The 17,490-nt window shown below is 29.1% G+C and overlaps 1 protein-coding gene across 2 annotated transcripts in view; it reads left to right on the plus strand.

The window, feature by feature from the left end:
• The window catches only part of LOC132943202 (5-hydroxytryptamine receptor 1-like), a 234,726-nt gene extending 220,422 nt beyond the window's left edge, over positions 1 to 14,304 (plus strand). For both annotated transcript variants that reach the window (XM_061012077.1, XM_061012076.1), the window contains 2 exons: positions 11,181 to 11,552; positions 13,664 to 14,304. In XM_061012077.1, the coding sequence (XP_060868060.1) occupies positions 11,181 to 11,552; positions 13,664 to 13,927 (636 nt within the window). In that variant the 3' untranslated portion in view covers positions 13,928 to 14,304. The remainder of the gene's footprint in view (positions 1 to 11,180; positions 11,553 to 13,663) is intronic.
• The last annotated feature ends 3,186 nt before the right edge of the window (positions 14,305 to 17,490 follow it).

The raw sequence follows: 17,490 nt of genomic DNA on the forward strand, positions 1-17,490 counted from the left end.
TAAATTATGATGAATAAAAAACAAATGTTTGTGCCTTGCACACACTGAGGAATATTAAATAACTAGATAATAACTTAATAGAATTTGAATAAATACATGCAATAATATAATTTTTTGGGATATACGACGTGATACGATAAAATGATATGTTGGTACAACACTGAAATAAACAGTAAACAAAAATTTAGAGCATTAGAGAATAGGTACTTTAATTATAAACAATTGTAAGCTCTCGAGGTTCAGATTTAATTTTAGGCGTTTTTATCGTCTAATGACCAATAAAAATACACTTGAATAACGTTTCCACTAGTAAGTCTTGGTGGATTTCTAAAGGTTAAATTACCAGACTACCTACTTAGTGAACCGAGTGAAGTCATCGATGTAGGCCATCCCCGTCTTCACCGCGTACAGTAATGAAAAGAAGAAAATAAATAATATCTACGACGGCTATTCGTACCGAAATGAGTAGTCCAATCACAACGATTGATTATAAACGACACATTTGCTGTCTAAATACTAAATACTAAGACGTTTGAAATGTGCACGACAGTTTTTATTTCAACTAGTAACAACCATTACATTTTGTACAATACCTCTGAAAAACACTTAGTGACCGGCGTTCTAATATCCGTTTTTATCCAAGACATAACGACTTCGTGTGTTTATATTATGTCTGTAGCTTTTTTCGTAGACTTTTGTTTGCCAATCGTTTATACACCGATGTAATGCATTCAGGTCAGCTTTGAATGTCACTCTATAGAGTCAAGGGATAACAACAGAAGCTCACAATTTTTTTTACATGCTAATCCTGTTCTCCGGGCTTAGTAACAGTCAAATGGTTTTCTTTCAAACAAACATTCTTTTAATTATTTAATAAGCATATTCACGCAAGAATAAATATCTGATTAATATTATCTATTCAGCTACAGCGAATATAATTAAATTACTAAAATTAATATTATTACTCAATCATTTTTAACTTTTCATTGAAGTATACTCTACGCGCAATGCTCATACAATTAAAAACTAAAAATAATATTAACTTCACTTATTTTGTTACCCAAAACAGTGTACAAACGCTTCCATCAAAATATATGGCACACGTAGTATCATTCTCATGTCACATATGTTCACCATCACTCTACCATAAAACCTGCCACGAAGACTAATTCGAAAATGGTGTATAGAGACCTAAAGAGGTGTTACCAAATGTTTTTCTTCCTCAATCACGACATTCGTGTCATTTTATTCTTATAAATATAATATTGACCTATTGTAATAGTTTTTTCCAGATTGTACTTAAGTTTCTTTAAACATAAAGTACAAGTTTTCAAGAGTCAATATTTATTAACTAATTTAAATGTATAAAATATATTTTTAGTAATAGCTAGTTGTATTTAAAACATCATAAGCATAGCTTCCTAAAACTGCATGCGTTTTTATACAAATTAACAAGGGGAAAATAGATCTATCAAGCTTCAAAAAAATTACCTCGATCGATTTGTAAATATTTTTATGTCTCATACTCTCATTATATCTTATAAGAGATATTTTTGTCGAAACTTGTTATCTCCTTGAGTGTTTTGAACGTCCCTTTTGAAAAACACAAATAAACGTAACTAACCTATGCGTCAAAATAAATAAACAAAAAAATATATATAAAACTCTGAACATGTAGCGCAATAAAGTTATTCGCAACAAAATATTATGTTCGCAATATTATTCCATCCAAGTTTAAATGAAATAAAAAATCAAACAATATTTTTTCTTTATGTAGGTGTATAATTTACATAATAGGTATAATAAATTGCTATTTTTACCTCTAACGCTGTGTTGTAAAGGCATCGACGAACCCCAGCCGCTCTCTCTAAACCCCTCCAACAACCCGTACCACCGATCCACACACATCGTCGTAATTTCTCGCAACAATCGGTATTGTTTAGCCTTTATGGAACGCATATATACCATTTATACCAACACCGACGGATGATTGAAGTTCAAATTCAAACCATATAATGTCTACGAACGCAGGACTGAATTGACGTTAAAATACAAAACGATCGACCCATCACTGTGGTGGGTTACATTAAACCAAACTTTTTTTCCCCTGACGGACTTTTAAGCTATCAAAATAATTACGCTGATTAAATTATTTAATGGTTTACTGGTTGTAGCCGAGAACAATTGGCGAACCACTAAACCATATCCTTTTAATATAATTATTACTATTATTTTTAGTTCAGAATTAATCGACTTAGATTTATTGTATTAAACGGTTTTAGGCGAAAACTTTTAAGATTTTGACTGGACGAAAACACTTGAACTGTATTATAACGTACCAACCTACTATTATTAAGGTTATGTTCACAAAATCATTGCAATAGATTTAAACCCTTGATATGTACCTATTTTTTAATATTGTTTAATTTTAGTATAACTTAATAAATTCAAAAAAGTTACTTAGACATAATTAATATATTATATGTCAATATAATACCTATACTCCAAAGTTAGTATTCAACTAAATAAAAGCTTAATTTGTATAATATGATTTCTATGTATCGCACAATAAAATACTTCTTTTTTAATAAAATCGTGTTTAATAATTCATCAAATTGATTGGGTTTTAAGAATATCTAGGTACAGTTAGGAATATTTTCTATCAGGATAATACTGGGCAAAGTAACCAATAAATTGGAAACAAATAAAATATAAATGTGTATTCTTTAGTAAAGAGTAACTAGTTGTTTTTTTTCATGCTGTTCTTCAATGTAAAATAAAGATAAGAGCGCTTTAAGTGATTTTTGCTGGGAAACTATTTTACGGGGACATGACTTAATGCGCGTCTAAGCGTAAAATTCGTATAAATACATTTTTTATAAAACAAATCACGATGTGCCATCTTTGACGTCGCCTCATTTTGTAAATGATTCACATCCGTTAAGATAGATATCTTCGTCTAGGTTCCATTATTATAGTGTTGGATGATTTTCATCTAAGGTATTTCTCAACAAATGATTTACAGTAAGTAATCCTTTAAGTATCAACCAATGAAACTGATGGTAGCGAAATATTAATACCTCATGATTTCATTATACGAGGATTAGGTTATACCTATTGTGATTTTCATATGAAACTTTTCCCTGGTTTTGGACGAAAACTCATAATGCCATAACGTTCAAATAAAAACTAGAATAAAGTTTTTTTTTTTATAATAAATCGATAGCAATAAATCGTTTTTATCCATCATTAAAAAAAAAAAAATAATTAAACACCAGCTATATGCATATAGGTACCTAATAAAATAACGTACGATAAATTTACATATTAAATAATCAATTTTAATTAAATAAAAACAGTAAATAAAGATAAGCTAATGCAGTAATACATGATTAATATATATGAAAAAATGAGTGATTAAAGTTAAATAAACCATTTTAATGAATTCGAAACACAATTTATGACAATAAAGTTGAAATTAAAAAATATATTTAGCAATTTTTTTATGAATATACAAAAGATTCTAATGTGGTGAATAATATTTGTATAAAAATTATCATTAATTTTATAATTTAGTCCATCAAATACTAAATTATATTACGATTTGTAGTGATCATATTATTATCATAAACCTATTAACAATTTATTGGTTAACATTTCTTTGATAGTGATTACTCATTAATATTTTTAATTATTATCAATAAAACTATGTGTTTTTATACTATCATCGATAGTAAAAACATGTTGACATTATTCTATGTAGGTATTAAAGATAAAATTTATTTTTATTTTATTATAATTAATAATTCAGACGATATAGGATAATTTTTAATATTGCTCTTGTTAAATAAAAACAATATGGTAAAATAGATACTAACTACTAAGACAATTTTATTATGTATACTTGTTATATTCTACAGTTACCTTATTGTGTGCATATTTGTATACATTTGTAGGTACTTTGTATGGATATTTTGTTTGACCTTTGACAGTACATTATTATATACAGCTTATGTTTGGGATCATAATATAATCCCAGTATCAATATAAAATACATTTTGTAATATTTCTAAAAAAAATAAAAGTATGAAATTGAAAATATTGTTACTTACTTAAAGAACAAATAATATGTCAAGAACACAAACTGCATTGCTTTATACGCAATAAAAACATTAACCTCTTCCTTTTTTCATTTAAAATTGAAAACACACTTACTTACATAAAAAATATCTCATATTACTTATACCTATTATAAAAAAATAGTTACAATGCATACGTTTTATAATTTATATAACAGCTATAGATGCAATATATTATATACAAGTAATTTATATAGGTACAAAGGAAAGGATATTATCATAATATAAACAAATTGAAATACAAAATGATTTTTGTACTATTTAATTCAAATGTTTCCAAAAATTCAAGATTTATTTACAAGTATGTAAGACCGAAGCTCAATTTGAATATGATCATCTCTTATAATAAATAACAATACACAATTTATTATTAAGACATCTATTTAATTAAACTAAAATATAATATATAAAACCGGCAACAATCCTCAAATTAACACTACGAATTTAGATATAAAAAAATCCTACCAATCGTGACTTGATAATAAACTATTAGCATCTAACAAACAATTCCTTTGAAATAACAAATCCAAAACAATCTATTACTAAGGATATTAATGAATCTCCTAATAACACAAATACACCAAAAAGAAAACACTCAAGTTAAAAGTTTTGAAGAAACAGCGGCTAGCTCTGTATTAGGTAGATACCTAAAATTAATCACGGTAATAAATAATAATTATACATTATATCGGCATACAGAGGCAAATTACTGAAACAACAAACATAATATGTATCCTACACCTGTATAGCAATAAATTTTAAAATTCAAAATTTTTAGATAGATGTTCATAAATGTATAACGCTATTAATGACCATACAACAATATGCATCTAAAAAAATTTCTATTTATAGGTAGGTACCTACTATTATATTATATTATCGAATCCCTTGACAACGATGAGGTACCTAATAATAACATAATATACCAGCTGCAGCCATTGAAGACTTAGTTGCCAAAAATGAAGTCATCAATAAATCTAAAATACTATGAAAATATAATTCCTCAACACGAAGCAACGATAAATTAGACGGACAACTCGAACCACCAACGAACATTATTCTTCAAAATAATTAATCGCTTCAATCATATCACATTTAAATAAATTATAGAAATTTATTCAACAAAAATATAGACATGCATAGTTTTCATAAAAAATGATTGAAACCAATGCACCTAGTAAGTTTACTAAAAATGGTCGAAAATTTAAGACCTGCATAATGATAATTAGTTGGTTATTTTGGTTAACAATTTTGATATTTTGCTAAAATTACTACTCATATAACCTCTAACATTTATTTCAAATCATGCCGTCCCCTCCCCCATAGAAGACTTACCCAATGGCAACATAAACAATAGAATAAGCCCCACTTATCAATATTGTCATCGTCTAAAATATGAGCACAACAAAATATATCAACGGCACTCAATGTAGAAAGCACCGAAATAATTTATAAATTGTTTCTTAATTTAAGTTTTTAGATTTATTAATATCTTGTTCTATAATACTAAATCACGCTTAGAACCATATTACTGTAGAAGTCTTAACAAATAATAAAACAAATTTATATACCTATATATAAAAATATAGTGTTGCTCAAGTAGTTTCTCAAGTACACTTTATCAATAACCATCGTACATTCGTATCTTTAGTAAGCTTTATACATATATGTTTTATTAAAAGCCACTAAATGTGTATCAAATATCAATAATACAAGTAAAATGCAACATTGTTTCAAATGCCGTTTTAGAGGTCTCTGAAAAAATATTCTTTTAAATCTATATGACCTACGTCATACATTTTTATATGGCTTACAATGCTTACATGTTACAACCCAATAGAACGCATATCAAACACTATGTTTTCAAAGGTTATCGAATATTGAAATATTGCATTAAATAATATATCTAATAGTGAAATTGATAAAATCCCAACCAATACTTTGAAACTGTTATGTGGAAATTCCGAAACGCAATTGAATATCACAATTGAAAATCGTAAACCTTTACAAAACTGAAAACTCCATTTAAATTTAATTTGAGTTCTTTTTTAAATTTTTTTCAAACGTGTGTTTATTATTGTCTATTATTACCATACATTATTATAAAATATTATTTTGTTAATATTAATAATTTTAACAAAACTAGTAAAAATAGATTAGTAATACAATTTACTGTTAGAATACCACTACCAGGTGTATTAATATTAACATAAATTCCATGTAGGCGAAAATGTGTCGACCGACTATGCGATAAGTATATAGGTATTTCATAGCCAGAGGTTCTTGGAAAGGCAATGAATATAATATAGTTTTCAACTTTAAACTTTACCGCTTATTAGTCAAATACAGCTATCTTGATTCAAAAAGGTAAAAAAAAAAAATCTAACTCTGTGCATACTTTTTTTATATCTATAATTTAATACAATCACAAAACTAAAAAGGGGGTAAGTGGATGTCTTAAATGGGTCACTGTAATGGATGATATTAAATTTGAATTCAATGATATAATATAATTGTATACGAAACGCGATTCTGAGCGGAGACAGTTTGTCTTTCTAGGATATTTTATATTATATTTATATTGTTATTACTTATTATTAATACGGTAGCCAGTAAGTTGAATTGATATAATAAAATTACAAAAAAACCGTGATTCTAGGTTATTTAATATGAAATTTCGTCCAAATTTGAACTTAAAATAACTATAAAAAAAAACTGTGTTTATGTATATTTTTATATTTTTTGGTTATAGAATTAACTACTTACTTGTTTTAAATTGTCAATCCTTAGCTATAAAAGTTGAACATTTTATAAATTTTTTACTAGAAAATCCTTTTTACATTTTGTCAAAATTTGAACTTAAAATGCTTATAAAAAACATCGTTCCTATATATTTATAACATAATTGAATTATTTCTATTAATTTGGTGTTGGTGGCTGAGGAGCTAAAGTCAGTTGATTTTTGAGACACAGAAATTCTAACGTTAAAATAATTGCCTACGTAAAACAAAAAATAATTTTAACAAATAACTTGAAATAAGAAGAGCCTTTGGCCTATTTCATTACAAAAACAAAATTATAATAAATTCCTAATACACTTGATGTAATATTTTTTTTTGCAAAAAAATCGTTTACGCCAATGAATAATAATATTTTTTTATGTCTTTAAGAATAATTCATATAATTTTTACATTTTGAAAGTAATTACGAATAAAATTGAAATGATCTCAAGTATGAAATGAGATTAATATAATAAAGTTATTTATTATATAATTATTTATTCAAGATCTCACTCTAGAAAACTTAATTTAATCTTAATTTTCTTCAATGAAATATTGTGAAAAGGAATTTATGAACTTTATTTTCTGTCAACTAGGTATGTTAAAATATATGTTATAATATTATAAAAAATATATTGTTTCCGTCATATTAACGTCAATCAGGCAAACAGTAATTACTTATTAATACTTAGCCAACTTATCCTTACATTTACGTAAACAGCCAGTCAACTTACGAATACGCTTTTTTTGTAATTTGAATTTGTTATGTGACTTGCATATAACAAATAAAAAGACAATATGACTAATATAAACATTTAAGTATTTTATGATAATCAGTTGCCAATCAAAATAGAGTCAAATAAAATATTATAATAGGTTTATGATAATTTGTTATTACGTATATCATTCTATGTATCTAAGTCCTATATTATCATTTTCACCAACTTCGGCAACTGTCCATCGGATACGTATTGACACTACGATGAAATAACAAATGTACTCAATACCTATTCATGCTCTAAAAGTCTAAACTCACGAACAACAATCTCTTTTCTATTGTTTTGTATACTTTATCAAAAGTATCTCGCGTACATGATTATTTGAAATTCAATTTAATAGTAAGTACATTTCTTACGATTTGTATTGTTTTAATTATGAAAGACCAAATGTTTAATATTGTATTCCGGTTATTAACATTAACAACAATTATACAAGGAAACAGGTTTGAATAAATAGGCAGTCCTATTTATATGGATATTCATATGTTTATATTTTATAATTTATTTCTCACTTCATTAATTTGTTTTTCTCGGTTATACCACGCCAAAAAAATGTTTTCTCTCTACCTTTTTAGCACATGGTTTGCCAAAATTTGCTGTCAACAACAATTGCAACGTCGTTTGGGCGTAATGACAAATTAGGCAATGCGATATTAAGTGATGGCAAAAAAAATCCCTTTGACTTGTATCCAACTTTAGAGGTTACCTAATGTCCTTATGCTCGGCAACCTGTTAAATTAATCGACAACGTGTCTACAGTATTGATACGTTGATTAATACATATTATGATAATCAAGAATTAGCAAAACTAATTGTATATCTTCTGTTTCTTTGATAATTACATTTACGTTATAATTATCAAAAAACGAACGATGACTAATCTTTGTAAATATACAGGTACACTACTATTTTTTGAAGTACTACACTACTTGGTATATATTACCCTAGCAATAATTATCAATGAAAGTCTAAAATGAATAATCTTAATTATGGACGTTGAAACAAATTTAAAAAAAAAACTATTATATTCATTCTGGTAAAAATATTCTTAAAAAACTACATATAAAATAATATGCCATATAATATATTACATAGGTGTATTTTACCTAAATATTTTTTTTTTATTTTTTCTTAACGTTTTCGTTTGTTTGAGCATTCGTAAAATATGATTTATAATACAAGATATGAGAACATACAAATGTTGCTATATTTAAATATATTTTCCATTGAAAGTGTTCGAGTAATATTATTTACAATCCAAGCTATAAGATAAAATGTCCATAAATGATTACATTCTAGCACCATTATTTTTTTATTTTAAGATTCCGTGAAATACAGATTCTGCCGAGTATGTAGAAATAACCATTGCTCTATAATAAATTCCATCCATTCATTTGATTACTTTTATTTATTTATTGTCGTAGCTGGTTCTGACTTATTGAAATAAAAAAATACAACGTTTTATAAAAACACATTTTTCTGTGCATGCGTGTTTTCATTTTAGTGATTTTAAATAAAAGGATAGGACTCAATTAAATCTTCTAGAAGAGATAAATTTTCGGTATTTGGTACTTTAAGTGTTTCAATATTCTAAATTTTCTAAAGTTTCTTTGCGAAACAAAAATACAGACGTATGTGAATAAAACTCACATAAACGACTAAAACTCGGACAAACTGTACTAAAACTTAGAGGGTAACATTTGTGTTTTATTTAGACGTGGTTTCACCCTGCGTATTGTTGAAGGCAAACTTTGAACAAACTGCGACGTTGAAAAAAGGAATTTGTACAAATATACAAAGAATAAAATGCTTGTCCTTTTTTCTGAAATACCTATTACAGTATTATCAATCGGCACAATGCTTGTCACTTTTATACCACACAATAAATAGATAATCTATAATTTAATATAATGATATAATATTATGTATCTAACAACCATCATGAAATTTCTAGTCAACAGGTTTATTAGAGTGGAAAAAAATGACACCCTTCTCTCGTTATCAGCAACTAAATTAATGTTTTTTTTAAGTGTAAATATGATTTGAATTAACAAAACAATAATATACGAACCTTTTACTACCTATTTAATATTTTTCAATATGTTTACAAACTTTAATTGTATCCGTTGGATATTATGGAGTCAACAATATGCAGACCTCGATTAACCTTAATCAATATTTTGAAATGTTTGCACACATGTTAGTAAATATATTTTGAAAAGAATATTATTATATTTTTAAATGGACGATTGCAATTTGCAATACAGTTGGACTAAGGTCCGTTTAACAGGCACGTTTAAAGGGGTGAAAACGCATTGGAAACATAAGTTAAATTAGTGTATAATAAATAACAGCGTCATATATAATTGTATATTACATAAGTAATTATAAATTAATATGAAACATTAAATCAAATGAAACATTACATTAAATGTATGAACGTTTCCAAAGGATCCTACCGTGAACCTTTCCACATGACTTTGGGCGGTCGTGGTTAAAATATTCGGACGGGGAACGCTCTACATTCGATTATATTATGAGTTCATCGTCAAAAGTTGATTTTAAAATTCCATTACTTTCGTGCTTGAGGCTATATGAACGGACCACAAAGTAAAACAAAAAAAATGATATTATATGGATATCATTTACTTTTAATATTAAATATTGACACCGGTCATAGAGTCGATCGGTTAACTCGAAAAGCCGTGCATATTATTTACGATCGTACACTATCCCCAGATTTGTGATTAAAAACTATTAGTACCTATCTCACGACAAAACCTAATTGATAATATTACTAAATCCACTATGTGTATGCGATAATATTTTTAAAATGTAATGTATTAATCTTGGATGATCCGTTTAAAACGAGATGATCCCATTTTACATGTCCCGTTACATATGCAGGATATAGACTCAGTGGTACAGTTTCTATTCCACGTTTTTGATTTTAATCAATTCGGAACAAAAAATATTATTTTTTTACGGTTGATCAAAATAATACTCACGGACATCATTTTAATATAAAATGTTTCAAAGTGGTCTGATGGCCGATCAAACGAAATCTCGATAGATATTGATGGCGGGTGCAATCAAATTTTGAAATTATGTGTATCTGTATAATATATTATTTATTTCCACTTTTTTTTTACGTTAATTTATTTTAAATTAACGAAAAAATTAAAATCTAAAATGCCTATAAAAAAATATGGTGGTTTTTTTTCCCCAATTTAAAATTAAGTTTTTAATGCCTTGAAAACAACAATATTCAGAGAAATTAGTAACGGTTGTTTGGTTGTGATTGAGAAGGGTACACATAAAATTCCCGTTTTTTTTTCAAACACGGATCACCCTAATCGAACTTTCAACAACAACAACAACAGTAAACATAATGACACTTGAAGATAATATAACCGCGTGACGCTTGTTATGACGGGATTAATTATTAACTGGATGCGTTTTATGTTTGACTGCGAATGCAGTGTAGTGGTACGATAGGGAGCGGTGCACGTGGCGGCGACGGGTGCCGATGCTGTTCAATGGTACGCCGGTCGGTGGGCGAGTACCAGTGCCCAGTGCTGATGGTGGTACCCAGCAACGGCCACAATGCAGGACGTCCGGCGGCGGCCACCAAGAAGCCCGAGTCTGGCGGAAAGAAGCTCAGGTTCCAGCTGGCCAAGGAGCGGAAGGCGTCCACCACGCTGGGCATCATTATGAGCGCGTTCACCGTGTGCTGGTTGCCGTTCTTCGTGCTGGCGCTGGTCAGGCCGTTCCTCAGCGACCCGTCCAGCATACCCAGCTCGCTGAGCAGCCTGTTCCTGTGGCTGGGCTACGCAAACTCGCTACTGAACCCCGTGAGTGTTTTTAGATATTATTATTTCTGCATCAGGAATACATCATCCACCACCGTTGCCACTTGTGATTGGTTTCTTTTTTTTCGTCAAGTTCTTTATTCCTACGTAAACCTCACGTATAATGCCTTAAGTATAACTTGTAAACATTTCCAGATACAAGAAAAAAATCGGGTTATCAACGTTTTAAAGTTACCGAAGATTGATTTATGTAAAAAATGATTTAGTCGGTGACTTCACTGTAAAATATCTTTCAATCATTTGTTTGACTATAAGGTTATTTTATTATGTTATTAATTTATCGTTAAAATTTATACTTAAAAGGTACTATAGTGTGCATCTCATATTGGTTAGGTATATCACTTAATTAAAGAGTTACAAAACGAGTAGAAAAATACCAAAATAGTGTACGACTCGATTCTTTGTGGAGTACTGGAGTACTTAGCATTAGCCAAAAAAATACAAGCTCAGAGAGAAACGTACACAAAATGTGATAATAAAAAGAGAAAATATAACAAGTCTTCAGTTCTTACGTGAAATTGAATATAATATGAAATTATGATTAATATGTAGGTTATTTAAATTAAGGAAATTTGTATATGTTTTATTAGTTAATTTTTTGTTTTCAAATAAAGTTATAGTAATTTTATCCTATATTTTATCAGGATTTATTAATTATGGAACTTTTTAGTTTTTATATGTTTTATTAGGTATTTTATTTGTCGTTGTTTTGATATTTTGTCGACATTTTAATCGATATTTCATACCTGTCGACATTTTGACCGTCAGTGTTATGACCTGTCGATATTTCAACTGTCGGCGTTTCACAACCGTATCCCATATAATTATGGTAGAGCCTCGTTTCGAAGTTTTCTACGATACTTCACAATTCACGTTTACAACGTCTATCTATAGCTGTTTCTGTTTGACGTTCCGTTATATCGACGTCATCACCGCGGTTACGCCGCCGTCTAACCGATTCCTGGTATTTACCGCGTTTCCAAAGTACGGCTTCAAGTAATAATATCTGGTATCGGCGGGAGATATTACGATACGGCTTATATTTCAAATATAGCTTATGGTTTTTCCGATTCGGATGTTTTGAACAAAATACGGCGTAGGAATAATAACCCGTTCACACTATACATACTTAAAGTTTGCCCATGACAGTCGATATTACTCATAAACCTAACAACTACTTTACGAGTCTGTGTAGTTCTACTCGTAGAAAATCGAACAGAAACGTAAGTGAAATGGAAATCGCACTGTGCCAAATATTATAGTAACCTCATAGATTCCTGCCATTATAGTACCCTCTATCTGTCGAAAGTTTATTAATCGTCTCTACATATTGGTCTCAATGACGTCATGGATTTTAGTTCTTGATTTATGCAGTGTTCATACGTTGTTGTGGCTTGTATTTTCACATTTTTTTGTTCGCTTTAGGAGTATTTGATGTATCGCTGAGATAATGCAAATTAAATTTGTTTTCAAGATGTAATTAATAAAATATAAATTTCATATTTGTGTATATTTAGATACTTTTTTAATTTTAGAGGCGTATTTCCCGATTTTGCGTTTTAAACTGCATTTGGGTGATAACTATAGTATTTCTCATAGCAATGTGCACACCTCGTGAATTATTTTTCATGAATCACCTCGTGATAATTCATAGCCCGTATTTTACCTTGCGCAATACTATCGAGATTGATCATAGACGCGAAGAGTAAAGGATTTGAATGTACCTAAATAATATATAAAACAGTTAGGTGCTATATAATGTTAAACCACACAGATCCGTAAGAAATAACAAGTTCGTAGATATTTTTATGTTTTTAAGCGCATCAACTTTTTTTTTATGTGCATATTTTATGAGCCGACTTTATACGAAAACCAATTTTGTCATACGAAACTGACAGATTATAATATTATAATTGAACATCGTTGCGTCGTTTGTACAGTGCAACACGATTGAACTGCAACTTGCGACCCCCGCCCACCGCTCCCATTCCGCCGGGGGGTTCTGCAGACCACTCGAAAATGCCGTTGTGGCTTTCACTAATGTAAAACCAACCATTATTGTTTACCTTATAACCCGTTGATAATTGATTCAGGTAATCTACGCCACGCTGAACCGAGACTTCCGGAGGCCGTTCCAGCAAATACTGTACTTCAAGTGTGGCTCGCTAAACCACATGATGCGCGAGGAATTTTACCATTCGCAGTACGGCGACCCTGAGCCACAGCACTCCACGCACTATTGCGTGATACCCGGAGAGCCCAGCATAGTGCCGCACCACCCGTCCCCGACCAAGCCGGAAGACACGCGGACCACGGATTCCAATCAACAGACCCTGGCGTCCGAGTCGTTTCTCTAGTAGTGACTCGATTATTATTATCACGACGATAACGTTGAATTTACGATATTCGTTCGACACGGTGGTACACGCCCAGAGTACAGCGGTACAGTTGCGCCGGCGGGTGGCGGCCGGTAGTCGATAATAATAATAATAATATTATATTGTACGATAATAATTGCAGTATGCTGCGAGATGAGACTATACTATACTATATGTCTGCCGGTTTTATTTCGTTATATTATTATCCTCTTCGATTCTGTTTACGCCGAACGGAGTAAAAAAAAAAAAAAAAAAAATTTGTTAAACGATTCCGAATGTCAAAAACTGCAAAAATGGTATAACATATTTAAAATTCATTGTAACATAAACATTATACATAATAATTTATATAGGTATTATCTGTTTTTGTTTTTGTTTTTACAACCGCGCAATAAACACTTAATTACAATATTCACGGTTTGATATCTGATTACAAAATCGTCCCGGAGTTTGACATATTAGTTTTAACCGTATAACTATCTACCATTATATTATATTGGAAACATTTTACGACGATTCAATTGTTTCGTCGACAAACAGCGTGATCAAAGATGTTAAAAAATTTATGTGAAAATTGTAAGTAATATTACCTAATTGATTTTGTGTAGTTTGTGTCTTCCGTTTTGATCACTTTGATATCCATTTATTCAGACGCATTACGCTTATATACGTATGTGTAGTTAGTACACATTGGTAGGTACTAATTTATTTTCTCTGAACTACTGTAATAAATTGAATACTTTCAATTCATTTTGCATTTTTCAGTTCATTATTATTTGTATCTTCCATTCAATGTTGAACAACACATTTGGAAAAAAATATTAAGCAACTCATACTTATTCACATGCATAAAAAAATATGGAAATATTTTATAAAACAATATTTCCAATAATTGTAAGTACTTAATATACTCAGTATAATATGCACTTCAATCATAAAAATAAGAAATTAATTTTAACAGATTGATCATGGTTACACATTTTTATAAAAATATATCTAATGTCATAAATGCCATTTTCAATATTGAAATAAATTAAGTTATCTATTGATTTTGAACTATATCTTATTTTTTTAATGATCTTAAGCATCGGCAACTATGGCCATTAGCATTTTGTAGGGGGGTTACGATTGGTTGTCGAGGAACACATGCACGTGGGACGAGGATTTGTCACTAAAACCCGGGTGGCCACCCATCCGGGAACTAGTGAAGGTGGCCGATGCTTGACCTCAAAACATGTAAATGACTTAGGCCAACCACCGAGCCAAACCAGATCCCCTATGACATATTGTTTGTACCCACTGAAAATATTTTGCTTATTTAACTGTACATTTTTATATTCTTTGTTGAAACTTATCTTCACGACTATTTTAAATGTACCATATACCTACGACTTGCTAAATAATAGTTCTTTATTCACTATGTCCACCTAATATTTATAAAATTATACTAATGAGCAGTTAAATTAAAAATTATATTAAGATAACACAAAAATCATCAAGATAATTTAATTATGTTGTATTTGAGTTGATTTCAGAATGATGTATACAATAATAAACAACAACACTTAACAAATAATAATAATTATTGTCTGGTTGCCTATTATAGTATTGAAACATTCAAAGAAAAAATATCATTTTTTTTCGTTGAAACACTTATAAAGTATAAACATGAGTTATATCATATACATAATACAATAATTTATTAAATCACATAGATATTTTGTTTTTTAGAAGACGTATAAAATAAATTTGAATAAAATAAAACCGATAGATATTTTAAGTATAAATATTACAAATAGGTACTGACAGTAAGGACTTCAATTATTTTACAGCAAAACAGTAGTTCAGAAAAAAAAATATTTAAAGTTAGGTACTATGTTCTTAAAGTATTTAAATTTTTATAATGAGCTTTAAGCTTATTTAAATTAAATTTTAATTTAAGCCATATACATTTTGTTAAATTTTGATTTTAATTAGTAAACGTTGAAAAATTGTGAGAATTGAATTTGATGTAATTATTGTGATAGAACGTGTATTATATTATTACCATTTAAGGAAAAATATATTGTAAAATCAAAACAAAAAAAAAATAATAATAGGTACTTAAGCGAAAGTATTATAATTTTTGAAATGTGAAAAAAAGAATAATAATTAATAATAATAATAATACAAAAACACACACAAACACATATTCAGATTGTATAATACCATAATATAATATAATACATAACACGCCGAATTTTTTTGTTTGTTTAAAACTTATAGAATGTTTATTATTTTGTAAATAATACGCATAAATTCTTAACAATATATATATATATATATATATCGATAATTTCACGTTACCATTTACGTATGTGCTCGGATATAATAATATTATTATTGATATTTGGTGAAATTATTATTCAAGTCTTGTGTTCGAACATTATACCTTTTATTGTTTATGTAATAAAGAGCGAGTGCAATTGTGTTGAAAATTAACATACTACGCAAACCATCATGTACCCTCGCCACTTCCCAGGTGTCCTGTCCGATGATCATCAACATCCATCTCATTTGCATTATTGGTACTTATCCACTAGTACAACTGAATTCGTCCGCATGTATTGAACATTGTATAGCTTAAATACAGTTCACGTTTGTTAATGTTTGACTAACGCACCGCCGACATGCTGTGGCCTGTGAATGATAACAAATCCTCCATTCACGATATTTATGCAGTCCGTCGTCGTTGATTTTAAGCGCCTAAAATGTTTTGAATTGAAACATATAATTTATCCTGCGACACAATATGTGGTCGCGAAAATTGTGGAAGAAAACTGTCCTTGTCAAACAGTTGTCTCGGCCGAGCTTACACGTTCTATTATATGACCGTTATGTGAAAAGTATTATCGTCATCAAGGCAATACAAACAATATCAAAAGTAATATTTTTTATTTATCCTAAGACGCTGTTTTTTTCAAACGATTAATATTAAATGGTGAGTATCGCTATAAATTCGTCAAGTGTAAACAAATTGTGCCATTAAATTGAAAGCTAAAAAAACTATAAATCCTGTTGAAAAAATTCTAAAAATAACATATTTATAAATTTTTAAAAACGTGTTATGTTTGAGCTACCAATTTTCTGATTTGTGCTTGTTTGTGCAACACAATACCGTTTAAAACCGTTAATGGTGGTATTTTGTTATTTTTAATTTTTATGATTCAAAATGAGTGTTCCAGATGTATTCCACAAACAACAATATTTTTTAATTAATAAATGGAATTAGACACATACAATTTTTATGAAATTTCAAATCTTGGTTACATATAGACGACGGTCATAAAGCTATATTTTCTGTACTTGACTTTTTTTTTTATTATTTAGATAATTCTATATTTTGGAACATATTTTTGGTAAACTGACATTCGGTCTAATCCAAACTGCTGATAGTTAAATGTCCAAAAGTGTTTTAACAAACTGGTCTAAACGCTGACATTACGAAAAGCACACATTTAATATATTTTATTAATGTACGAAAAAGGTAAGTTTTTAAAGAT

Source organism: Metopolophium dirhodum, chromosome 4 (genome assembly GCF_019925205.1).
Source record: "Metopolophium dirhodum isolate CAU chromosome 4, ASM1992520v1, whole genome shotgun sequence".
In the NCBI taxonomy this organism is placed as follows: domain Eukaryota; kingdom Metazoa; phylum Arthropoda; class Insecta; order Hemiptera; family Aphididae; genus Metopolophium; species Metopolophium dirhodum.